The 27321-nt window shown below is 43.6% G+C and overlaps 1 protein-coding gene across 3 annotated transcripts in view; it reads right to left on the bottom strand.

Annotated features, from left to right (window-relative positions):
- The window catches only part of ADCY7 (adenylate cyclase 7), a 118776-nt gene that overhangs the window by 10788 nt on the left and 80667 nt on the right, over window positions 1-27321 (bottom strand). For 2 of the 3 annotated variants that reach the window (XM_055000658.1, XM_055000659.1), the window contains exons 8-21: window positions 26789-26916; window positions 24498-24656; window positions 21318-21450; window positions 18162-18350; window positions 16057-16100; window positions 14892-14945; window positions 10720-10800; window positions 8293-8374; window positions 7397-7494; window positions 6144-6228; window positions 4572-4709; window positions 3174-3233; window positions 2146-2184; window positions 1029-1201 (exon numbers count right to left, since the gene is read on the bottom strand). In XM_055000658.1, coding sequence (XP_054856633.1) covers window positions 1029-1201; window positions 2146-2184; window positions 3174-3233; window positions 4572-4709; window positions 6144-6228; window positions 7397-7494; window positions 8293-8374; window positions 10720-10800; window positions 14892-14945; window positions 16057-16100; window positions 18162-18350; window positions 21318-21450; window positions 24498-24656; window positions 26789-26916 — 1463 coding nt within the window. The remainder of the gene's footprint in view (window positions 1-1028; window positions 1202-2145; window positions 2185-3173; window positions 3234-4571; window positions 4710-6143; window positions 6229-7396; window positions 7495-8292; window positions 8375-10719; window positions 10801-14891; window positions 14946-16056; window positions 16101-18161; window positions 18351-21317; window positions 21451-24497; window positions 24657-26788; window positions 26917-27321) is intronic. The other variant, XM_055000660.1, reaches the window with a different exon arrangement.

Below are 27321 nucleotides of genomic sequence, written 5' to 3'. Positions count from 1 at the left end.
GCACAGATCTGGGAAAGCATTTATTACATTTTTATCCTGTGCTTCCTCTAAGGATCTTACAGCATCTTACAGGGTTTCTTACTTTTTCATTTTCTCTGCATAACAACCCTATCAGGTAGGTTATGCTGAGGGGGTGTGACTAAGCCAAATATCATCCAATAAACACCATGTCAGATCTCAGAAGCTAAGCAGGGTCGGCCTTGGTTAGTAATTGGATGGGAGACCTTCAACAAAGACCAGGGTTGCAGAGACAGGCAGTGGCAAACCACCTCTGTTAGTCTCTTGCCATGAAAACCCCACCAAGGGTCGCCATAAGTCAACTCTGACTTGAGGGCCGGATTTCATTTTTCAAATGTCATGGCCAAGATTAGAACCTGGGTCCCTCCCTGCAATATCACTCTCTAGAACTAGAAAGTAGAGTGATACAGCATTCTAGGAAGCGGTGTGTGTGTGATACAGAAATAAAGGTAGCGAAGTTTTTACAACTTGTTATAAAGTTCCGCCAGGAGAAGTTTCAGAAATAACTGTTTTGTATTTTATTCTTTTTTCTCGATACCATCTTGTTTTCTTTGTTATATGCCAATAAAAGCTGATCAAATCGAATAAAGTTAACAGAAAAACAGCTGAATATTTGAATATCTGAAAAGTGCTGCAAATGTGTGGGGTGGATAGGGCACCTATTGGGACATTATAGACCCAAGCCAATAGGTGCTCGTGACATGATACACAACAGTCATCCATATAACACCTATTATCAAAATATTTGCAGTTGCAAGAAACTATCCTGCAGAGCAATCCAAAGCAGAATTCCTCCCTCGAAGCCCACTGAAGTTAACCAGCTTAGAAGGGTGCTAACCGTGCTTCAGGCTGCTCAGCTAGAATACTTTTAAACTGGCACAGAACTCCAGAAGGATTTCACCTGTTCTCAAATTTTACGGGCTACTTCTTGACGCTGCAACTGACAATTACAACAAGACTACCACGAGTTTACCAAGAGGGTGTTATGAAAGGGGGATGCGATACGGTACCTTTTGGTGATGTTGCTGACAGCGCCGTGGTTAGCGTTCAATGGCAGCCAGGTATTAAAAATGATGAAATACCCAACGACGCCTCCTGACAAAAGGATAAGCTTGAGTTCAAAGCTCATCCGGAGGAAGACGGAGCAAGCAATAAACCCCAGGAGGCAGCAGTAGGTACAATACTGGAACAGGAAAATTCAGACAAAGCCGAGAAAACCATCAATGCACACGGTGCTTTAAAGATAAGGAGAACAGACAGGTCTCTACTCTGAGCAGCTTACGGCCTCCACTCAGGACACAGGTTCGGTCTGGGGTGTAACACAACCGTGCGTGAGATGCGAGTTCTCCTTGATTCCCATGCACGCAGTCCCTGATTTGGGTTGGGACTAGAGTTGCCAACTCCTGGTGGGAAAATTCATGGAGATCTGGAGAGGGGGGAGTTTGGGGGGGGGGGAGCTCAGCAAAGACGCTACAGAATCCACCTGCCAAAGCAGCCATTTTTAGCAGAGAAACTGATCTCTGCAGATCCTTTGTGATTCCGGAAGAACTCCAGGCCCCACCAGTCCTAACTGGGACTGCGACGCATGCGTTGAAGAGGCTTCAGGCTTCCTACCTGACGCTGTTTTCCCAATCTGAAACAGTCCTGAAGGGACTGTTGAGGAAACGCACGTGTGTCTCAAGAAACATACGGATGTATTAATAATGACAACAACGACAACATTTGATTTATATACCACCCTTCAGGACAAGAAGCCCACTCAGAGTGGTTTACAAAGTGTGTTATTATCCTCACAACAATCACCCTGTGAGGTGGGTGGGGCTGAGAGAGCTCTGAGAGAGCTGTGACTGACCCAAGGTCACCCAGCTGGCTTCAAGCGGAGGAGTGGGGAATCAAACCCGGTTCTCCAGATTAGAGTCCTGAACTCTTAACCACTACACCAAACTGGCTCTTCAAAAAGCACTCCGTCACCATATCAGGAAGCCACAGATGCAAGTGAAAACTAGGGGAACCATCCAGCTCTTTCACATATTCTTAAGGACAGAACATCTCTCTGAGTTTAAAAAGATGGGCATGGAAATCTGAAATGGCCAATATGCACTGCACTTCATAGTAAGATTTACTCACCGAGTAGACTGTGACAACATTATTCCCAGGCATTATTCCCTGGTTTGTCAGGAGGAGGAGAGAGAGAGAAAGAGAGAGAGCGAAATGTCATGCAAGTTTCCAGCTAATACACACAGCACAAATATTTCAGTGATGGGATCCTCAGGCAGGGGTAACAAAAAAGGGGCAGAACAAATTTGACTGATGTGGAACTTGAAGATGGTCTTTTGCCCAGAGAAGCCACGCCGCCAAAGTGGTGCCTTTTCCTTCATGGCAGCTGTGCTTAATGAGAGAACAACTTGCAAGTTTGCTGACTAAACTTTGGTACCCCTCTTAGCAGTTGCCTCAACTTGAAACAGGAAACCGGTATTTAGCCTGAAGCACTGACCCTGGTTCTACCTAACTTCTTTTTGCCTCCTGTTTGTGAAGAACCTAGGTAGGACCAGGGCTTTTTTTCAGCTGGAACGCGGTGGAACGGAGTTCCAGAACATCTTGAAAATGGTCACATGGCTGGTGGCCCCGCCCCCGATCTCCAGACAGAGGGGAGTTTAGATTGCCCTCCACGGTGCTGGAGCAGCACGGAGGGCAATCTAAACTCCCCTCTGGTGATCAGGGGGCAGGGCCACCAGCCATGTGACCATTTTCACCGAGGGCGATTTAAACTTTTAAAAATTCCCCCCTTGTTCCAGCTGGCCCAAAGTGACATAATTGGCCCTGGGAGCATGCGTGCACTTTGCACGTGCACATGTGGTACCACCTCCCACCAAGAGTTGCCCCCTGTGCTGGCAACCACTGAGTTCCACCACCTCTTTTCCCAGAAAAAAAGCCCTGGGTAGGACTATAGCACATGGTCAGATAACCAGTCAACTGACCAGCTTGCCGGTTCTAGTGGGCAATGGTGAGCCTGTTAAAAGGAATGGAAATGAGGATCAAAAACAGTCAAGACCCTATGTAATATTTTCAGTAAGCAGCAGGATATACCACAGAACTTGCAAGCTTATGCTGTTGAACAAAGCTATTTATAACACAAAATTTGCCTTTTTACTTACCAGGGTGGCCAATTCATCCATAGGTGATGCAGTACGGTTTCTGGTGGGCTGCGTCACTGGCTAGTTAAAACATCACAAACTGGTTAGTGAACCCAGGAAGTGAAATAGTTCCACAGAGTAATGAGTATGACTCCATTTCCATTTTACTGTCTTGCATTGCTGCCATACAGAATATACTACAGACAATATACTACAGTCGATGAGTATGACTCTTGACGAGACACGTAAAAACACAAATAGGGGAGGAGGAGGAGCGAAACTGGAGAGAGAACATTTGGCTCAGGGGACATTTTTCCCCTTTGAAACAGAAAAAAAGATAAAATCCTAGGAAAAATTGAAACATACATTTGCATACAGTATTTCCATTTTGAGAGTGTTGAATAAAACACTTTTTCAAGAACTGTTTTGAAATAATACTGTTAAGTGGCCAATTCACGCTGCTGCAAAATCTCTTAGAACTAAGATTCAGAGACAGCGATGCCAAAGATTTAGCGCATTGCTACTAACCAAGAAACATCCTTAGAGTCACTGGTACTAAGTAGGTAGGTAGGTAAGTTTATTGCAGCGAGCCATTGGCCACAGGACAGAAAAAACTGCTTAAGATGCCGGCATCTGGATGTCACAGCAGGCTGAAGTTATGTAAAGACTTCCGTCTTCAGTCTAAGTGTCTACAGTAGTTTACAGTACCGCATACTGATATTCTCTCACTCTAACAGGGATATTTGTAACAATTGTGTTCATCAAATTAAGGCACCGCCCTTTTAAATTTTGTAATTATACTACACATTTACGTGCTAGTGAAGTTATACGTAATATATTTCATATTTTTAAAAGTAAGTTTAGTTTTCATTGCAACTCTTCCAATTTTATTTTAAAATCTCAGTTTTTTTCACGGGGGTGGGGGCAGACAACAAGAAAACCCCCCAGGAAATACAGATTTCCCCCATCCCTCCAAGGGCTTCAAAATGTCCAAAAATTTTACAGTCCTGAATTAAACGCTGTGTTCTGAAACACAGAGATATATCCAGCATGAATGGAAGAAGCGCCCTGCTGGATTAAATCAAAGATCCACCTAATCTAATACTGTGTTTTGAATAGTAATCAGTCAATTTTCTTCTGGAAAATCCACAAAGGACACAACAACAACAGCTCCCCCTTAACATCTGCAGCTCAGGGAAGTTAATAACTGTTAGTCTGACCCCTCCACAGATTACTCATATCGCCCTTTTTAAAACCATCTAAGCTCATCTTCACCTCTGGTAGCAGTGAGTTTCATGTGCTAATTTGTGTGAAAATAAAGGTGAGCTGCAGGTTTGCTTCCACCAGGGCTTGCCGCCATTCCCAGTTAGGTAAACAGAGACGGTTCAAACAAGTAAAGACCGTCAAAAGCAACATTACCAAGTTAAAAACGGCTATGATCAACAAAGAGCCGATTGCAACAGCAGCCAGTGGGAGCCTCACGGTTGGCATCGTCTTGACTTTCTTCGAAAATGTGCACAGAGCGCGCAGGGGAGGCCACCGTTCGGAGCAGCTTCTCTGCAAACGAAAGAGACGTGCCTTAGCATGAAGCATCTACACACCGGCTTCCAACATCTCTCCTGCTACTATTTATCTATTTTAATACATATTGAGCCCACTCCTTCCTCCAAGCAGCTCAGGCGCAGTGTCTATGACTCTTTCACCTCCTCCAGTTTATCCTCACAACCACCACCCTGTGATGTTAAGATCGAGAGAGAGAGAACACGCAGACAAACTCACTCAAGGTCACCCAGTGACTTTTGTGGTAAGTGGGAATCGGTAACTGCGTCTCTTGAATGGTAGTCCAACACTCTAACTAGTACCAAAATAGTAAAGAGTCCAGTAGCATCTTTAAGACTAACCAACTTTATTGAGGCATAAGCTTTTGAGAACCACAGCTCTCTTCGTCAGATGAAGACAACTAACACGGCTTACTCCTCTGGATCTAATTAGTACATTACACTGATTTTCAGTGGTCTTGGAAGGTATTTCTTCAACATCCATCTTCCTTACAGACACTTGTTTATAACTAGCTAATGTTCTCCCTATATCCAGATATCCCTATAGTCCTTTATCCAGAATAATAATATTCAGGCACATATAGGAATTTGCAGACAAACTCCTGTATGCACTTTTAACTTTTCAGACATTCCCTTTGAAACAATCTTTCTAGATTTACGGAATCGGGCATGCCTCCAAATTAGCAATTTGGAATTTGCAGACAAATACCTGTATGCACTTTTAACTTTTCAGACATTCCCCTTGAAACAATCTTTCTAGATTTACAGAATCTGGCATGCCTCCAAGTTAGCATTTTGGAATGCTGCCCTGATCTCACAAAGGCACGTGATGAGACCATTCAGACATGAGCCTAAACAAATGTGTCAGAATGAGCCCTCTGTGTCAGCCAGGATGCAAAGAACCATGAAACCAGTTCCACAATCCCAGAGGGACTTTAGTCTTGCTTTTCTGTTGAATGGCAGCCCTGCATGGCGCACTGCTAATTTATCCTTGGGAATGTGTGGGTGGCGCTCAAAAGCAGTTTGAATAGCTGGCTCCTTTGCCATATTATAATAAAAATGGAACTAAAAAGCGCACTTGGATACAGCAAGATGAAAAAGTACGTGGACTTCTTGAAAGCAGTTCAATTCATAGTATATTTATATCACTCAATTTAAAATTTTATATATATGCATATATAAAACATGTATCAGGTGAGCCTGATCTCGTCAGATCTCAGTAGCTAGCAGGGTTGGCCTTGGTTAGTATTTGGATGGGAGACCTCCAACGAAGACCAGGGTTGCAGGGGCAGGCAATGGCAAACTATCTCTGGTAGTCTCTTGCCCTGAAAACCCCACCAGGGGTCACCATAAGTCAGCTGTGACTTGAGGCCACTCGCCACCGCCATAAAACGTATTTCTCCTTTGGATTTTTCAGTTGCGATTTACTCACCCAACATTTATCAGCAAAACAAATACACAAAATAAGTCCCATGATGACTGCTACCATTCCAAATGAAATCCCCAATTTTGCAGTTCTGAAAAAGAGAAAGGGGAGGGGAGAAGAGAAGGTAGAAACAAAGCTGAAACGGTGTTAAGAAAAAAGTGTTATTCATGATTCGGGAGACAAGTTCTCGGGGGAGAAGATCTCATCCCTTTCATGGCATGTTTCGTGCAGATTTGGTATTCGATCTTTGAAGTTAATTCTGCATCCTTTTTTAAAAACCAAAAGTGCCATATTCTCTGAAAGTCTCTACTCAAACCACTGCATTAACCCACTAGTAGCAAGGAGAGCGCTCAGGATATTGGAGGATACTGAATTTTGTTCATCATGTTCTTCTCGACATTTAGAGGCAGGACAGTCAAGGGGCAATCTGAAGCCCAAATCTGGCCCTTGGAGCCATTTTATCAGGCCATAAAATTTTTAAATTGAAGTCTGGTCAAAATTTCGCCCACATCATGGCAAAGGCAAAGAAAAGAAGTTGAGAGAGGAAAAAACAAACCCGTTTCCCACACTTCACCTGCCTTTTTTGGGCTAGTCTCTACAAGCAAGAGAATCTAAAGCTTTTGCTAAAGCTTTTCCTGGAAGGGATTACTTCAGGGAAATAGAGGTTCAGAGGAACAGTAACACCCGCAAAGGAAAGACTCCCTGCAAAGAGAAAACTAAGATCTCAAGGAGAATGTTTACAGAGACCTGTTTTGTGAAGCTCTTTGGAATATAGTCTTGCCTTCCAAAGCAGCAGAGTACAGGTCTTTTCCTTCTTCTATGTGACAGCCCTTTGAAAAGAACAAAGTCAATACTCTTACAGTGCCATCCTATGCAGAGTTACTCCAGTCTAAGCCCATTGAAGTCGACAGCCTTAGGCTGGAGTAACTCTCTATAGGACTGCACTGTTAGCCTCTGTTCCTCCAAGTTAAATACGCCTAGGTCTATCTATCTTGTTTTGTAAGTCTTCTATTCCAGATCTCTGATATCTCCATTCTCCTCCTCCGAACCCATTCCAACTGGTCTATAAGATTCAGCAGTCTTGTCTTTATCAGGCACAGTAATCTTCTAAGCACAGAGAGCTTTTTCCATTAGTGAGCAAGGATCCAACCACGCAGACCCTCAATTGCAGTAGCAGAAGCCCTGTTGATTTTAGAGTTTATATACACTGGATTGGGGGGGGGGTGTATAGAACATATTTTTAAATAAAACATTCTTACCTTGGCATTATGAGTATCTGCACCAGAAACATACACAGCAACACAACACTGGCACAGACGAAATAACTCCGCAGTTTCGGAATGGGGATGGTGCGATACTGAAACAAAATGGTACAGCCTTAGCACAGATAACACAATTTTGTTCAGCTCATGACAACTAGCTTCCTGCCTTTTAAAAAACAAAATTCTTCAGCCAGCTTGCAGGGAGAGAAGACTATAAATTTAATAAATGAAATAAACTAAGTAGTTTGCTCTGGTTTTTAGTGTTGGACTAGAGGGGGGAATCTCTGGTTCCAATCTCCACTCAACTGGGTAGACTTGAGTCACTTCTCTTGGACTAGCTTACCTCACAAGGCTGTTGTGAGAATAAAGTGGCAGGAAAGGGGAATCACATGCAGCACCCACAGTTCCTTGCAGAAAGGACGGGATTAAAAAATGTAATAAAAGCTTGGAACAATTTGTGCTCTTTCTCAACTTATTCTTCTCTTCTTAAGGCAGAGATAACAAAGGGGCTCCTCAACTCTCTTTGGAGCGGTGCTCAAATTTTCGAAGGAAAAGAACACGGACAAGGTCACAAGCTAGAGGCACCCCAAACAAGCTCCTTTTGCAGCGCCCCATCTATTTATTTATTTAAAACATTTATTAGCCGACTTTCCACCTCAGACAGGGTGGAAGAATACTCTGCCTAAAATGAGGGAATTCAGCTCAATACCCCTTCCCTATCTCTCCCCTCTCCTGCAAGATTCTGCAAACAAAAAAGCCACAGTTGCTAAATATGCTAAATATGTTAGGTAGACATTCGCTCTGAAAGTGCAGATCTAGAAAGGGACGCCTTCTCAGTATGCAACTGGTTTATTTTTAAACGTCCCCGTGAGGTCTATTAATCTCTTACCAACCTCTTTTTCTAGCCCCATCTCTACGAAAAACAGCAAGAATCCGCACAGCCCACGGAAGTCATCTGTGCTACCACACCAGGGCCTGCAGTAAAACAGGAAAGCAAGCCTCATTGAGAAACTCAGGGTTGCGAGAGAAATATATATATATATTTAGCAAGATGAAAATACAAAGGGGAAGTCTGGACTCCTCAGAGCTAGCGTGGCATTGTGACCCAGCTCCAATCTCACCATGCGAGGGGCGTTTTAGGCACCCCCACTCGCTCAGCCTTAGTCCATACTCCCTCTCAGCAGGATAATGACACTGCAATAACAATATACCCTGTCCTGGATAGCCCCGTGAGCCTGATCTCGTCAGATCTCAGAAGCTAAGCAGGGTTAGCCCTGGTTAGTAATTGGATGGGAGGCCTCCAACAAAGACCAGGGTCGCAGAGGCAAGCAATGGCAAACCTCCTCTGTGAGTCTGTTGCCTTGAAAATCCCACCAGGGGTCACCGTAAGTAGGCTATGCCTTGATTGCACTCTCTACCAATAACAATACAGTATTACTAAGCTCTGCTCTACAAGATGGTTGTAATAAGTAAGCTAATGATCCCAAATCACTCAAACGTTTTCACTGCAGCATATAAATGCTAAGATCCCAAGTGGAAGGATTTGTTTGTCGAAGCAAGCAAGCCACTTTTTCTTTAACAAAGGAATCCACTGTTCACAAAGTGGGGGGGGGAAGGGGGGGAAGCAGTCCGTAGCATTCCAGGAAAAACCTGTTAGCTCCTCATTAACAGAATTGTCCTTGAGAGCCCACCAAATACTAGGGCTGCCCAACTGCGGACATGCAGCAACTATCTAGCACTTTTTCTTCACTCTCTGTGCAAACTGAACACTTGCTATGTACTAGGTTGGTAGGTAGTTATAGAAACTAGAGACAACAGTTTGAAAAGCACCAAAATTCATATTAATAACTGGAGCAGAAAATGTGTACCTTCTCCCCATCTTTCCCCAGTGCTGAGAAAAATTTAATATTGTGTGGGTTCCATGTGATCATATCCAAAGGTTTTCTTCTGCTTACAGAAGGACTCCTTTAGAGCCATGCTTTGGATCCAGCCAAACTAGACAATAAGTAATTTTTTTGCTCTTTAAGGAAATTACAACATTTGTTGCACATTTCAGGCTGCCCTAGCATGCCTCGTGTTAAGGCCGGCCCTGCAAAGACCTGGCCACTTTGACATGAAATGAGTCAGCAAAGAGGCACAGAGTTCACTACGGGGAAGAGAAGCTGATCCCATTTCAAGTCTCTCGCTAGCAATCCTCAATACAGGAAGAAACTCTTTCTAGATCAGAGCTGTAAAATTATTTCTAATTCCTTGGCCACAGAATAAAAACGACAGTCCACGCTTCAGCACAGAAAAGAGCATAAATCTTCACTGAGCTCCTGCCCCCATGCCCTCCTGGAATTAAGTTTGCTCTTATCTAGATAATTCCTGATAAGCCACTTGGGTGAACACACAATTTAGATGTTCTCACTTTGTGGCAGATATACGTAAGTGCCAGTCCTTTGATTCCACTGTACAGTTCACATTCTTTCCCCTGTTTGCTGAGGAGATTCTTTACAATAAGCCAAGCCAGATTTTCTGAGTCTACTCATGTCAATGTAAATTCTATGAATCTTGCTCCTCCAATTTCTCATGAATAGATTTTTCTAAGGATACAAAGTGGCAGAGAACTGTGGGATTCTAATGGTTAATTTGGAGCTGAAACATATTTTCCCCAAACTTTCAAAGACTAGATTTCAAAAAGGCAGTTGCTATCAAGCAAAGACCTTAAATACCACAGTCTCATGTGCACACCCAGGTTCTCTTAGCACCGTAAGAACAAAACTCTTACGGCAAACTGCATTTAGTTAGCCAATATCTGAAAGTGCCAATGAAGACATGCAACCCTAAATCTGCTATCCAACAGCCAGGCCAGAGAGGTCATTTCTCAATTTCCTATCCTGTAAAACTTTCATTTCTAGGTTTAATTTTTCTTCTTCCCCAAAACTGCAGCCAACGAATGCTGTCGTTTTAAATGGCTGCTAGCTCCATTCTCAGAAGGCGATGGTACCAATTATTTCATCTCTTTCTGATGAAGTTTTCTTTTGTTTCTAAAAGCTGATATCTCTCCAAAGGTGCAGGTTTTCAAAAGCTCAGCCTCCAGGCCTCTTAAGAAAACTAGAAAATGTGAAGTGGGAGGAAGTGGAAAGAGAGCGTGTTCACTGAGTGCCAATAAACCACAGCCCACACATTTTTGGAGATGAAGGGGTGGGGTTTTCTGAGTTGGCTTGCACCTTCATACTACAGAAGGTAAGAACTGAGAACTTCCCTTCCTCTCCCCCCTTTTCAGTAGATGAGGCAATTCTCTTCACAATGAGAAGATGAGAGAAAGATGTTATTACTTGGCTGAACTGAGTCCTTCAATGGTCGACAGCATTTTGTCATGAATATCTTCTTCCATCCTTCCCTTTTGAGAAGTGTTTCTAAACACAAACAGAGGGGAGAAATGGTTACTTATCATCCACAGTGTTTGGGACGTGTAGTCATTACATTCACGCTCCCCACCAAAAACACAGAATAGTTATTTTGCCTTCTGATGGTGTTTCTTTATAAATAAAGGCTATATACATAACCAGGGCTCATTAGGAGGCGGAACACGCCAGAACAGCGTTCCGGTAAATCTGAAAAGAGGTCACATGGGTTTTGGCCCCGCCCGGGTGATTCCTTTTCCTCCTGGCTGTCCTTGTCTTTCGCAGCAGGCTCTGCTGCTTTATTTTCATTTGTGACTCGTAAGAAAGAGGGAGAGAGAGAAAATGAGTGAGTGCAAGCTGAGTGGGGCTGGGCTCCAAAGGAACGTAAGCAGCTTTGAATTCATTCTGTTGCTTTATTTTCATTTGTGACTTCTGAGAGAAAGTGAGTGAGTGCATACGTGCAAGCAAGCAGGGTTGGCTCTCCAGAGGAGGGTAAGCTGCTTTGAGTTAATTCTGCTTTAAGGAAATACCTGGAGATTTTTGGGGAAAGGGGCCTGAGGGATGTATGGTGTATTCTGACACACTTCCGGTGATGTCAGGGGGTGTGGCATATGCTAATGAAATATGCGAATGAGTTCCTGCAGTTCTTTTTCTAGGAAATGACCCCTGCACATAACACAACCAAAAATTCAACATAAATTCTATTCAGGTCACTGATAAGATGCAGAATTATTGGAAGGATAAAATGAAGGAGAGGAGAATGGTGTGAGCCCCCTGGGCAGGCAGGGTATAAATGAAGCTAGTAATGTTTGGTATAGTGGTTAAGAGCAGCAGGACTCTAATCTGGAGAGCTGGGTTTGATTCCCCACTCCTCCACTTGAAGCCAGCTGGGTGACCTTGGATCAGTCACAGTTCTTTCAGAGCTCTCTCAGCCCCACCCACCTCACAGGGTGATTGTCGTGAGGATAAACCACTCTGAGTGGGTGTTAAGTCATCTTGAAGGGTGGTACATAAATTGAATATTATTATTATTATAATAAATAGATAATGCACTTATTTTAATAGCCGAACCCCCCAAGCTCTCCACAAAATTACATGAAGAAAATACAAATCACCACCTCAAATTATGATTCCTTTAATGGGACTACAGGATGTATGATTTTTTTGTGTGTTTTGAGATCCCACAGAAAAATCCACAGACCGTTGGAAAAGAATTCAGCATCCTTAGACTCAGCTTTCATTTTAAAAAAAAGTAAGTTTCCAGCCCTCATGACTGGAAGGATGTCCTTAGTGTTCCACATAACAATCCCAGACATCACCCTCCTAGCTAGCAAAATCAGAATTAAGGCACATTTCAAAAGAAAATTACTTTGTATAATACAACATGCAAAGAGAAGCTACAGAAATGAGCACAAGAGAATAATTTATGGGAGTTTCAGAATCCTGGCACAAAATCTTGACTGCCCAGGAAAAGATTTTTTTTTTAAGTGCCAAGTACACAGAGCTCAGACTGGAGCACAGAAATGCCTTGCCACAACTGCTGCCAGCATAACAGGGAATACATCATCAAGACAGGTATGAGAATTTCGGCTTTTCGTTGTGGCCAACAGCTGGGACAAACTATTCTTAGCAGACAGGTTAGGGTTACCAGAGCTCATGCTATGGCAGCGGACCTCCTACTGGCAACCCGTTATTCCTGTTGCTGCAAACAAACAAAAAATGCTGATGGGCCAATGGTGTGATGTCATTTCTGGAGAAAACCAAGAAGGGATGTCAGTCCTCTCTAGGAAGTGCCAGACACTTTACAGTAAAACCATAGAGTTTCTGCAATTCCTAGAGAGGACTGATAATGAATTTCAGCTTTTCCCTGGAAGTGACACCACACCATCACCAACATAATGCCCTCATATGTCAGCGCCCACCCTTGGACTCTCATTGGTTGCCAGGCTATGCCTGGAAAATCCTCAGGCAGGTACTGGTAAAGTAAAGAGGAAATTAGAGAAAGAAAGGATGGGAGGGAGGAAAGGAAGTGAAGGAAGGAAGGCTCCAAAAACCTACATCCAATATCTTTTTACTGGCACACTCAGCCTCATTATACACGATTACAAATACATATTAGAACAACAATATTCACAAATGTGCAACCTTCAGGGACTCTGTAGGGCAGAAGTGTGTTCCTGTGCTTCTGCCATCTACCACCATGGTGTCTTGCATGACTTAGGCCCAAATTACACGATACATTTAACACGTGAATGTGTTAAATGGAGGGAGTGTAGGTGCACTGAATGCTTGTATGTAAACCCTGCCACAGTGGAAATAATGCCCCCAGGGTATTCTACCATACCACAGTGCTAATTTAGCAAAACATACCTGCTTTCTTTAAAAGTTTTTTCCTTCTTTTTAGGACTTTCATGTTCATGTAGGCTTTATTTTGAGGGTCTATGTGATAAACTTTGAATTTGAATGCACTTGGAGCTGTTTTGGGTTGGGGAAATGACACGGGGGAAGGCAGGAGTTCCCCCCATGCTATGGTCCTAATTAGAGATGGGCGCAAACCAGGAAAATTCTAAAACGAGCAGTTCATGGTTCATTGCATTTCACAAACCACAAATTTGCCCCGGTTCGCAAACCGGTTCGTGAAACGTCACTTCTGGGTCAAAAGAAGGTCTGCAGAGAGCCCATTCCCTCCCGTTGCCTAGGAAACTGACTGATCGGTGCCAGGCTGTCTGCAGTGACAAACCGAAATAAGAACCAAATGAACTAGGCTAAAATTTGTCACGGTTCATGAGAAATGAGCTCCCACAAACCACCGGTTCACAAACCACAAACCATCTTGGTTCATGACGAACTTCGGTTCGTAATTCAATTTCTGCTCACCTCTAAGTTTGTCAACCTCCAGTGCTGGCTAGACATCTCCAGGACCCAGAGATCAGTTCCTCTGGAGAAAACAGCTGTTTTGGAGGGTGGATTCTAGGGCATTATACCCTGTTGAGGTCCTTTCCCTCCCCAAGTTCCACCCCCAAAACCTCCAGGATTTTCCCAACCTGGAGCTGGCAACCCTATCCCAATTGGAATCAGGGACCTGTGGCACTTTAGAAGTGAATCTCTATGAGCAACTCACAGCTGGCATCCTACTGCCAGTCCCTGTTGGGGCTGTATCATGTGTTAATATAATGTGTAGTCTAGCCATTAGGGGAACCATTTAGAACTCCATCAGCACATCTCTGACTCGGGTTTCATTCCTTCAATGAAATTTTATGATCTGATCTTTTATAGAGAGATTATTACTTAGTGCTTATTCTAACACTAGGGCAGGGGGTCATGCTAAGTACAAAAGCAGCAAAACCAGACCACTTGCATACAGGACAAGGCTGGGGTTTCTAGAGCCAGTTTGGTATAGTGGCATAAGAATGGCAGGACTCTAATCTGGAGAACCAGGTTTGATTCCCCACTCTTCCGCTTGAAGCCTGCTGGGTGACCTTGGGTCAGTCACAGCTCTCTCCAAGCTCTCTCAGCCACACCCACCTCACAGGTTGATTGTCATGAGGATAATAATAACACACTTTGTAAACTGCTCTGAAGGGGCATTAAGTTGTCCTGAAGGGCAGTATATAAATCAAATGTTATTATGTTATTAGGGATGAGGGGAGGAGGAGAATGAGGCAACTTTCAAGGTGTAAAGAAAATTAGAATAACACAAAAAAACTCCTCCTCTAAAATAGCTTACAGATGACACAGCATATCGAGAGCCAATGGGAATCCGCTGAAGAAAGCAAAAATAAAGGTAGACCTGGGATTTATGCAAGTTTCCAACAGATAATAAACTCCTGGGAGGGAGAATTTGTGTATTTCCAGATCATTTATTCCCTCACCTCCTGGCAACCTTCATTCTAACCAAGAACTTAAGAGAGAGAAGTCAATAGACATGCTTAGACTTCTCAGGGGTAACCAGAGAAGTTCAAACACTAGAATAAGTACGAAGGGTTGTCCTTTCAAACAACAAATAAATAGTTGGGGCATGGAGATAAATTTGCAAAGAACTATGGTACACAGTCAGGAAAACACAGAGAGAAGACTAAAGGAGAAAAAAGAGAGAGACTCACTTATAGTTTACAACCGAAGGAGGACACGCGTGTTCTGGCCTACATCCATCCAGACTAGAGAAAGAGAGAGGCGTTGGATGTAACACAGCGGCTCTGTTTGCATTAATTAGTAACAATCAAATTAATCATACAAGACAAGACTGTCATTATAAGCAGTCATTCTTCAGATGGTTGTCAAACTAAAAAAAAAGTATCTTAGAATTTCAAAATTAAAAAGTTTATGCCAGCTCTGGAGGGAAAAATCTAAGAGACTGGAATTAATTGGGCAAGAGTTTTATTAAATTGCAACTCCCCACCATAAGGAGAAGCATTTTTTAAAAAAAATTAACGAGCCCTGGACAGGGTTGGCACCTTTACATGCATCAAAAAACCCTGGCACAGTTGCTTTTGTTGGGGAAAAGCAGCTTCAGGAAAGAGGGAATTTCCACAGAGAAATGATAAAAGAGATTGCATGTGTTTTAACTCTTTACCTATCACTTTAGCATAGTAGGGATAAGGATGTTGGAGTTTGGGGACTTATCCAGTAAAGAAAATACATTGGAAATCAAACAGTGCAGGGAAAAGAGAGGAATTATCAAGCACTAATGCAAAACCCATGAAGCAAATGCGCAAGTATAAATGGAGGAGATCCAACGTCCACAGCGATAAGAATGTTCGAAAGGAGAAACCCTTATGCAGCCAAGTTACTCCTTGGCTTTCCAACAAGACTGTGCTGATTTGTGTGATTTACAAATCACATCTACAACTGGAAGAGCATCTTCACTCCCTGAACATTTGTACAGAATGGCTGGGAAAGTATGTATGCACCATCAGTTGACTGCTCGTTTTTACACAATCCATGCACATCTCAATAGTCCTGGACTGAGAAGAGGCATTCTCTCCTATGCGAGAAAGGATGCCTCTTCTAAGATAGCAACCACCATTCGCTGGTTCCCTATGTACTTTTGCCATTTTTGCAACAAGTGAAAGTCACAAATAAACATCACAGCCTTGGTGAAGATATTTATGACTGTCATTTCTTAAATTTGATTAGAAATGCTCGTTTAGAACTCTGCAGAGACGCTTTTCAGGTCTTGAGCTCCAATAGACTGGGATTAGCTACACAATTACAGATATCAAAACACAACAGACACTGAAGAGAAAATTGTAATAGGGTGCAACTTGCCTCTCTGAAGCCCTCTGACGGTTTGCCAGATGCAATGTCATCTCCTAGGCAAGAGAGAAGAATTATTTCCCCTTTAAACACGTAAATACATACAAATAAATTCAAAGGGGGGGGGTCTCTTTCTCTACCAAATAACAGGAGAAGAGGCTGCTCACATAACTTGAAGAAGTGGAGAGGGACACGAACCCATCAAGAACAGACTCAATGAGGAGAGGAACCCAACCCTGTGTTACTTGTATTATGGCAGAAGGAACCAGAGGTGCTCCCTGTAAATCAACATGGAGAACTTCTCTTCCTTTTTTGCTCTGCAGCTATGAACAAAAAGAATCCCACATGGGACAGCACAACACAGGAGGCCACAGAGGACTTGTGTTTCCAGGATTTTTGCAGATTTCTCTAAACCCAGTAAAACGGGCACAACGCGGGCTTAACCAAAAGCAGTAATAGGAGTCATCCGTTCAAACATCTCCCCACAACACCTCATGGCCCCTCAAGGTTAGTCTCATCTCAGTCATAGGGCCAAACTAGAAGTTGTCAATGGGAGCTCTGACTCTCAAAAGCTTCTACCCTGAATGTCTTGTTGGTCTCTATGGCGTCACTGGACTCAAATCCTGCTGTCCTACTGAATACCAATATGGCTACCTACCTGGAACTACCTTCAACAGGAACTGGCAGCCATGCTGCAGCTGCAAGCCCCCGGTGGCAATTCCAGATAAAGGGCCTGACTCAGGTTGGGGATGTGGTCCAATGGGGAAGAAGGATTCTTGCCTTCTCTCTTTTTCCATTTTCTGGAGCCAAATGGAACTGGGGGACATTATGTGCCTATCAGACTATGGCACATGCACTGAATGCTTGCATGTGCAGTCATCCAATGGGTCAAATAATGCCTGATGGCACCATTTTGGGTCAGGAAAATGGCATGGAGGGGAGACAGGAGGCACTAGAGATGGGCATGAAAAGAAAAGAAAACGAACATGATGTTCGTGTTCATTGCCATCCACAAACAGGGACTCACGAACATTTACGAACATGACCTGTTCACGAACATGTTCGTGGTTGGATGTTCGTGGGGGCCAGCAGGCTCTCCTCCAGCCATCATCCAAGTTTGGTCAAAATCCCTACTGCACTACTCCCAGAAACCTGACCTGAGCAGGCACCAGGAAAGGTACCAATAATAAATAATAGCTTGGCCCCAGAGCCTGGCAGCAGCCCTGGAACTTGAAGGGGTAGATCCCTACCGCACCACTCTCAGAAACCGTACCTGAGCAGGCAGCAGGAAAGGTACCAATAGTAAATAATAGCTTGGCCCCAGAGCCCGGCAGCAGCCCTGGAACTTGAAGGGGTAGATCCCTACCGCACCACTCTCAGAAACCGTACCTGAGCAGGCAGCAGAAAAGGTACCAATAGTAAATAATAGCTTGGCCCCAGAGCCCGGCAGCAGCCCTGGAACCTGAAGGGGTAGATCCCTATCTCAACATACACAATGAAAATTCAAGCTCTAATGCACTCTTCCTGTCTATCTATCAAAATGCCAACAGCAGCTGTCTCTCCCTCTCCACTGTCTGCAAAGACTGAAAGCCGGAGCTGGGAGCCCTCCTCCTCCCCCCTGGTCTTTGCTTTCTTGTAACAAATTTGGAGCTCCACACTTGAAAGGAAGACCTGCCTATCAAGCTAAATTGGGCTTAGATTGGGGTTTCCAGGGCAACAGCAGGAGTTCAGACAGAGTTCAGACAATCCCTGCCTACATTGCCAAGGGAATTGATTGCAGGTGCCAGACTGTCTGACTTGACGAACAACAACGAATGGGGCTTGTAATGACCACCTGTTTGTTTAGAATGGGGCCTCATGAACAGCTTGTTCTTGAACAGCAGATTGGGCTGTTCGTGGCTTTTTTTTGTTCGTATTACTGTTCATGCCCACCTCTTGGAGGCACTTATCCTCCCACACCGCAGTCGAAGCCAGAACTGGGCCCCTGTGATGCTGCTAAATAGAGTTTCGCTGGTGTATGCCTGTAAGTGAAGACCACAGAACAAATAACCCATCTAGTTTGGTTCTCCGTTGCCTCTGAAAACAAGGATAGAGTGCAAAAAAGAACAGAACATCACCTTCCGATGCTTCCTGCCTGGTGCGGAGGTGTCACTGCTCACGCTCTCTCTATGGTTCAGATGAGCAAAAGGACGGGCAGCGCCCCAAGATTCCAAATATCGGGTCATCCGTACAGAGGCTCTAATCTTCAGCCCGTCATGTGTTCTGGCTTGGGAGATCTGATGGTGATTGGAGGAACGTTGCTTGGACTAAAAAACCAAGGAGGGAGAGAACAAATAATAATAATAATAATAATAATAATAATAATATAACATTTCATTTATATACCGCTGTTCAGGACAACTTAATGCCCACTCAGAGCGGTTTACAAAGTATGTCATTATTATCCCCAAAACAAACACCCTGTGAGGTGGGTGGGGCTGAGAGAGCTCTGAGAGAGCTGTGACTGAGCCAAGGTCACCCAGCTGGCTTCAAGCGGAGGAGTGGGGAATCAAACCCGGCTCTCCAGATTAGAATCCCGTGCTCTTAACCACTACACCAAACTGGCTCTCATGCCTTTTAAGAGGGTTTAAATAAAAACCACGGAAGTGCATCCTTCAGTTTTGCACTCAACTGTTTTGACATAACTATGCATTCCCATGACAATTATCAAGGGACAGGAACCAACAAGGTTGAGCAGCACATTAACTATCACAGGAATACACACTTGGAACACAAGTTTGGCTCAGGACAGAATGATTGTTGGGTATCACTTCTGTGGAGTGAGGCCCCCCAAGTGCTTATTAACAAGTGACATATTAAATTATATAAATATGTTCCATATTTATACTACCTGGTTTGGACCAGCAGCATTTCATATTTATCAGTCATATTTTTTATGCGTGTGTAATGAAAAATTAGACTACTGAAGAAGGCCCAGAGGCCCAAAACGTATTTGGTCTCTGTAAATGTGCAATCAGTTTTGGACCCACCACCCCACACATCAGAAGGGCTTGGGCTCAGTGGTACAGCATCTACTTGGCATGCAGAGGATTCCAGGTTCATACCCCAGTTAAAGGGACTGGTTAGTAGAGGACACAACAGACCTCTGCCCGAGACCCTGCAGAGCCGCTGCCAATTTGAGCAGACAATGCCAACGTTGATGGACCAATAGACTGATTCGGTGTAAGGCAGCTTCATGCGTTCATGCGACAAGTCTGTTCAAGCGTGTGAATGGGTACAGCAGAACTCGTATCGGCCAATACTCTGCCCCGCAGGTATGATCAGAGAATGCAGCTTTTATTAGCTGATTCTTAAAATTAATTTGAAAAACTGGAGGGGATATGAGCAGGTGTGCAGGCTGCAGAGAATTCTGCATATCCCCAAAAGCCTGTTATCCACAGATGTAGATGTGCTTACGCTGTGGCTGAATCGCGGCCCTCTATTATGAAGAAAACACCACGGGCTTATCGTGCAACAGAATGTGCGAACTTGGCCAGCTGTTGAGCCAGCTTCTGTTTAAACACACCCTCTCTCATACACATACATACACATCGCCTTTTCAACCAAGTTCCATCATATATTAATTGTAAGCCAATTTCAGTCATCTTTGTTAGCAAGAGAGCGTCAAGCAGGAGAGGCGTCAACTTAGCCGAGGGACCTCCAGCTCTGAGCTTTAGAACGAATGTTCGGGAAGACAAAAACACAGTTTTTGAGCCGAGCGGAGCAAACCGGATTGGCCCCAGAGCGCTGCTGCTTTTCTAATTGCCGCTTCTCAGAACACCAGGATTGCTGCACTTAGACAGAATGTGGGTGGCTTCACGCGTATTCTTTTAATTACACACAGTTAAAGAACAGCCTTTTCTGGATCCTTGCTGAAATGCTCCTTGGAGACCGAACTCTGAAAGGCATTGGCGCATGGATCTGCAGTCCCTGGCAACTGAACATCTAATGCTTTTTTATCTTTGATACACAGTCACACGCCCCACACCCCACTGTCCACATGCCTATCTTTCTTGGTTAGGGTTGCCAACTTCCTGGAGAAAAAAAATGGCCTGTTCCTTTAATATTATGTTATTGAACTCCATGCTCTGAAAAACTTCAGCTGTCCATTTCCCCACATGAAGCCTCTGTTAAAGTGATACGATATTTTTTCTCCAGGCATGATAGTATCCCTATTCTCCCATATGGCTTTCATGCAGCCTCAGTTTTTCCCCTCTTGACCCCAGCTTGCCACAAAACAGACCTGAGTTATGCAAAAATCTGTACCATCAATAAATCGTAAGACTGAAAGATCTGTCTAAGTCCCAATCACAAGCAGAGGGGTTAAGATTGCAAAATTTGAAACATTTTTTAGGGGGAGGAGTAAACTATTCTTTCTTCTTACGGTCCTCCATTTCTGTCAAATATATACATGATGCAAACATGTGCGTGCATGCATGCACGCACGTACACACACAAGGAACACTGAAGTCAGATTTGGCTGGCCAATGCAAGTCCATGTGAAATTCATAGTAATTACTGTGCTTATATATTGCTCTTCTAGATGTATTAGTGCCCCACTCAGAGTGGTGTTATTATTATCCCCACAATACAGCTGGGGAGCTGGAGATGAGAGGAGTGGCTTACCCAAGGCCACCTGCTGGGCTTATGGCAGTAGTGGGAGTCAAATCAGCAGAATGCTGATTCACAGCCCAACCACTTAGTGCCCCATTCAGAGCAAACAAAGTCAATGTTATTATTATCCTCACAATCTAGCTGGGGAGCTGGGGCTGAGAGGAGCAACTTACTCAAGGCTACCTGCTGAGCTCATGACAGTAGTGGAATTCGAACCACCAGAGTGCTAATGCAAAGCCCAACCACTTAACCACTATGCTATAGAAGTCTCATTATGCCTCTTTTATACCTCCTGGGTCCCATTTCCTACTCTATTTATCAGATACAAACTTCACCACTTCCCCAGAATTTCTCTCTCTGTCGCTTCTCTCCTCCTCCCAGTCCCCATTATAGTGTTGTTCCTAGGCAAGCTGTTCAGCCCACTTCCTTCACCAAAGAGGCAATGTTTGAAATCATTTTATTGCAGGCAGCTTCCTTTTCAGTAATTAGAATGCAATGACATCACAGCACGTAAGCCAATGAGAAAAGGCTCTCAGGCAAGCCTGGGATTCTAACCTGTTTGAGACAGAGTTGTGCATCTGCCTATTTGTCTGCGTACTTTCATGTAAACGCATACCTACCCTTGGATCAATCACCAAGTAAGTTGTGATATTCATGGCTTTGAGGTACGGGTCTCTTAGGTGTCCGTTGCCTTCTTCCACTTCATAGGCCTTGCCTAGGTGATTTAGCGTTGCTTCAGTGATGTGAACGCGGCTGGAAAGGCAAAGAGACAGAAACACAAAAGCCTTAAACATTTCGCCCCCCCAAGAAAGGTCACTGTAAGTGATTCATTTCCATATCAATGGCTGTTGTTGACATGTCTGTGCTTCTCAACAGCTTCTCGCCTTGGCAGCCAATTCCAGGATCCTGGCAGCGTTTGCTACTTAACAGCTTTGCTTATTGGCAATCCATCACGGTACATTCTTCTCTAACTTTGTGTCGTCCCTCCCGTTGCAAAAGTCAAAATAATTGTAGCCAAAGACATTATTTCCCACAAATTAAGCAACACTGGTTATACATCCAAAAAGATAACAGCCAACAGCAACACTTATCAATCTACTTGGACAGCCTATACAGAAATGCATTTCCAACAGCTGTCTGAGCATCTTCATATTGCATACATGTACCCAGGCATAAGCTGGGGAGATCTGTCGCCACCCTTCAATATCCTGCCCTTCATCCTCTTTTTGAGTTCCCTTTTTTGCTTTTTTCTTAACGTTATGCAAAAATATGGGGGTGGGGGAGTTAACCATATCAAACACAGTAAAATAAAACCTGCTCCTCCCTCCATTCTTCTCCCGCCCCCAGAACCTGTGCATGGTACCACCCTTCGCTCTCCCTCCCAAACTCTCTCCTGAAAAGCCACCTTCTTCCATGAAGCCACCAGCTTAGCTCCTAGTCCTCCTCTCCCCAAAATAAAGGTAATAACTGGGTTTCTATCTTCCCCTCTCTCTTTCTTCCCCACATCAATCCTCTCTAAATGAAATTCAAACAGCAGGCTTCTTTATGGCATAGACATGTCTCTTTCGCTTATGTAAGTCTTCAAACCACCATGTATATTCATGGAGCTATGAATAATACTACATTACCATGTAGAAGTTTTCAGCACAGCACAGAAATTTCATGCAAATGAATGTTAATTGCATGCATATTGTCTCTAGCGCATACACTGTATATATACACAAGCAGGGGACGTGCAAGGATTTGCAGGGGCATCGTACTGTTTCCTCTCCAATTTCTCCTTCCCTTTCCTAAAAACCTCCATAGCCTCTCGCCTTTTCCTGCCTCCTTCTTTCCTTCCTTAAGGATATGAAACAGTACAGTGTAGCCCGATCTCATCAGATCTCAGAAGTGAAGTAGGGTTGGTACTTTTATCTTCACAACAATCCCTTGAGATAGGTTAATATGTGACTGGCCCAAGGTCACCCAGTGAGTTTTCACAGCAGAGTGGGATCTGAACCTGGGTCTCCCAGATCCTAGTCTGAGACTCTAATCACACTACACTGGCTTTTGTGGGGTAGCTGTTGTGGAACAGTAGCAAGCAGCCAGGCCTGGGTGAGTCAAGTTGCACATGGCTGCTGCTGGATGTGGCCCTGACGAGTCCTCCCTCAAAAGACAAAACACTCTTGGAAAGGGAACTGCCCCTTCACCCTGCCATTTCCTGAAAGAACCAAGACCTGAAGGCTGGCAATACTGTTGTGGTTGCCTAGGAAGGCCACAAAAAGAATTTGCTTCTTAAAGCTACAGACACAGTTTCTATAATGGGGGGGGGGTTAACCCCAGTATAATTTTTTTTAAAGGTTTCAGATTTTTCTGCAAATCGGCTTCCCTCAAGTTTGTAGAAAGATCTGTCTTATCTGTTCATGAGCTAGTTTGGTGTAGTGGTTGAGTGCAGGACTCTAATCTGGAGAACCGGGTTTGATTCCCCACTCCTCCACTTGAAGCCAGCTGGGTGACCTTGGGCTAGTCACAGCTCTCTCAGAGCTCTCTCAGCCCCACCCACCTCATAGGGTGTTTTGTTGTGGGGATAATAATAACATACTTTGTAAACCGCTCTGAGTGGATGTTAAGTCATCCTGAAGAGCTATATATAAAGTGAATGTTGTTGTTATTTTTATTATTATTATGACTCCAGTCTCCAGATTTAACTATCCACAGATTTGGCCCCACTGAGAATTAGATACATTAATACATATTAACTGCAACCTGGAGATTTGTTATAGACTTCCCAAAGTGCTCAAATTGTCCATCATGGTTTGTTCTCAAGGACAGCTTGCAAATGTGCCAAGAAAGCCATCAACAGGGATTTAGGTTCATACGGAAAACACTCTTCCCGCTTTGAACAAGTGGCTAAGTAGCTCTTGAAATAAGGCTGCAAGATCTCAAGAGCAGCATCTATACAACATAACACAATGTCCTATCAATCCAAGAGTTTACACAGCTGGCTAGCATCACCGACCTTCTCAGACAACGTTCTGGAACACACAATAAAATAAGATCACACTCGAAAAAAACATTTCCTCCTTCATTTCAGTAGCCAGTGCCTTGTTAATAGCATGTCTGTCTCCCAAACGGAAACACCTCTTCCCAGTATACACATAGACAAGATTATCTATATTGCTTTTGTACCTCTATTACATATAATATCCACAATTTTTAATGTTTTAAGTTAATTATTAGTCCAGAGTTATAATTTAATTACGCCAAAACCACCGGCTACAGCTCTAACTTGCATGAACATATTCACACCACACCGTGAAATGGTTCAAGGGTTGCACTTCTTCTAGGATTATCATTGGCTGCTTCCATTCACACCCTAGCACTCTTAGCATTCCTCAGAAGAGGTGTTTATATATATATATATATATAGAGAGAGAGAGAGAGAGAGAGAGAGAAACACCGCTTTTTACGAGGCAATCCAGCCTCGTATGTATTTAACTCATATATACCCGGTTAGCAGGGTTTGCCAGGCACCTGTCTGCAAGGTATTAGCCTTCAAATACCTATATTGGACTGCGATCCAAGAAACATTTACTGCTATGAAATCCCATCAATCATTGCAAGACGTGTCAAACACACCCATGCCAGTTGCTGGAGAAGGAATTTAGATCCGTTAGTTCACCATGTTCCTGCACAGGCATAGCATAATCGACCAAGAGCTTGCCAGTTTCTTCATGTCTATTACTCATAGAAACAACAGTGTGGTTTTGGTTTATTAACTTAGTGGCAAACTAATGAAAATAACCAGCCCAAGAGTTTACCCAGGAACTCCTGCAGACTCCATACGATTCGCCAAGGAGACGTCATGAGACCAAACGTCGTACTGCCATTTGCGAAGCCCGATCACCCCGCAAAGAACGTTCCCGGAATGAATGCCAACTCTCATGCTGATGTCTACTCCTGTGGCTTCTCGCACCTGCCTGTTAAAAAGATCAGGAAGCAGCAGTTTTAAAAGAAACCTGGTTTTCATCCTTATATCCCACGGCTCTCGTTGGTGTTTTATTTTCTCCAAGTTGTGTGCATCACAATTGTGAAAACTATGGGTGAACATAAGAGGAGCCCTGTTGGGTCACACAAACAGTACGTGCTGTCCAGCCAACAAACAGGCCACAGTGGCTTACCAGCACTTGTATTCAGAGGTTTATTGCCTCTGAACACGGGGATTATTTATTATTATTTATTTATAGTCCGCTCTCCTTGCAAGCAGGCTCAGAGAGGATTCACAACATATAAATACATATAACAAAAACATGTGATAAAACATTGGCAGTAAACTCCTCTAAATTACTGCTAAAACATCTAAGCCATTTACAACACCCCCTACATCTCAAAACATCCTCAAGGTGCAAAGGGCTGGGTGGCTAGGATTTACTAGATATAGGTGTGGGGCATATCTCCTCTCTGCTGGGAGGGGCCAGTTAGGCAATTTGACTGCCTCAACCACTATAAGCCTGGTAGAACATCTTCATCTTACAGGCCCAGCGAAATGATAACAGATGTTGCTGAGACCAGGCCGACACAGACAGAGAATTCCACCAGGTAGGTTCCAGGACCGAAAAAGCCCTGGCCCTGGTTGAGGTAAGGTGAACCTCCCTGGAGCCAGGGATCATCAGTAGCTATTTGTCTTCTGATTCTCTTTAGTTGTCACAGCTTCTCTTTAGTTGTCATGGCTAGTAGCCATTGATGGATCCATTTTCTACTAATCTCACTATCTCCCTTTTAAAGCCATCTATGGACACAGCCATCACTACATCTTTTATCAGTGAATTCTACAATTCAGTGACTCCATGGAGTAGAGAAGTACTTTTGTTCGGCTGTCCTGAATCTATTGGCCACCCACTCCACTGGCTTCCTGCAAGTTCATTTATTTGTTTAAAACATTTTAAAGCTGCTTTCCTACCCAAAGAGGGTCCCTCAAGGCACAAAATATTTGCCCTTTTAAAAACAACATATAAAATTAATTCAATAAAAAAATATCAAGTCAAACACACAACATCAAAATCATGGAGGAGGTATGCCAAATGAAACGAGAGACTATGCTAAATGAAACAAAAGAGACTTTATCCATTGACAAAAGACACCAGTACAGTGAGACAGATGAATCTCCCTAGAGAGGGAGTTCCAAAGTTCTGGGGCCTTGACCAAGAGGTTCCCTTCTCGGATTGCCACCCATTTTGTCTCAGATGGCAGAAGCACCCAAAGCACAGCCTTCAGAGATGACTGGGAGAAGGCAGTCCTTAAGGTATGCTGGCCCCAAGCCATATAGGGCCGTAAAGGTACTTTGAATTGAGTCCAGAAGCAAATTGGGAGCCAATGTAGATGGAACAAGACTGGAAAGGAGTTCTAATATTATGAGAGAGGGTCAGGAGAGGGTGAAAATGAACAGCAAAAAGTAAAAGACAGTGTGAAGGATAAAGGGAGTGTTTTAATCAGAATTAAACTTCCGTACTGAGCTAGGCCTACTACTATGGCCTAGGTCTCAATTCTCAGGATATCTTAAAAACTAAGGCACAACTAAAATCCCCCTCTTCACAAAATACACCAACTTGATCTCCATGACATGAAGGCCACGATGCAGTTACGGCCAACAATAATAATTTCCAGTGGCTTTAAGAAAAAGTATGGAAAATTGGAATGATAGTCTACATACATCAAATTGCATGTAATTAATATATTTTATTTATTTATTTACGTTATTTATAGTCTGCCTTTCTCACTGAGACTCAAGGCAGATTACACAGTGTGAGTCAGTACAGTCAATATCAAAGTTATTTCAATAAATGTGTAATGGGTATATACATGCATATGTGCAAAGGTTTAAAAACCAGCAGAAACCCAATATAGAGCTGCTGAAATAGAACATAAACAATTCTGCGACTATTACCAAATTATTTATACAGGGTGGGATCTCCTAGTAGGAGGAGCCTACTGCCGGATGAAAGTTCCTCTGGTGACAGAACGAATCTGCCGGATATAATCGTCTAACCTCTAATTGATGCATGTTTCCTAAAATAATTTAAAGTTCTTTAAATTCTACTTTTTGAGTACCTACTTTATAGCTTCACACATGTCAAGTCCCATTTTCACACAGTTCTTGGCATGTACTGGCAAAGACACAGGTAAGCCCGAGACACAATAATAACAGTCTCCAAGAATCTTGATCCTCATGCATTCATTTTCCTGCAAAACATGGGAGTCATCATGGTAAATATGGATTAGCGAGTCCCTATTTTAAGCAATGCAAATAATATGCTTTAGTGTGCCAAACAAACCAATCCGTCATTGCGGTTACTTCACCTGATGCAGCCGTTTTCCAAGAAACTCCCAGGTGTCTCTGATGCTTATCAAGGATTCCTTAACAAGATTATGCAGCACCTCCACTGCTCCCTTGCAATGTGGAGTGAGACGGCACCTGGGCATTGCCAAAGAACTCACAATGCACTGGTAATTTTGTAAGAACTAAGAATGTAAGAACTAAGAATACAAGAGCAGCCCTGCTGGAACAGCAGTCCATCTAGTCCGATAACCTGTCAGACACAGCACCCAACCAGTTACTCAGGAAGGCCAACAAACTGAGCATGAAAG

The sequence above is a fragment of the Eublepharis macularius genome, chromosome 16 (genome assembly GCF_028583425.1).
Source record: "Eublepharis macularius isolate TG4126 chromosome 16, MPM_Emac_v1.0, whole genome shotgun sequence".
NCBI classification, from domain to species: domain Eukaryota; kingdom Metazoa; phylum Chordata; class Lepidosauria; order Squamata; family Eublepharidae; genus Eublepharis; species Eublepharis macularius.
Note: the sequence above shows the minus strand (reverse complement) of the source record. Positions and strands in the feature narration are given on the sequence as shown.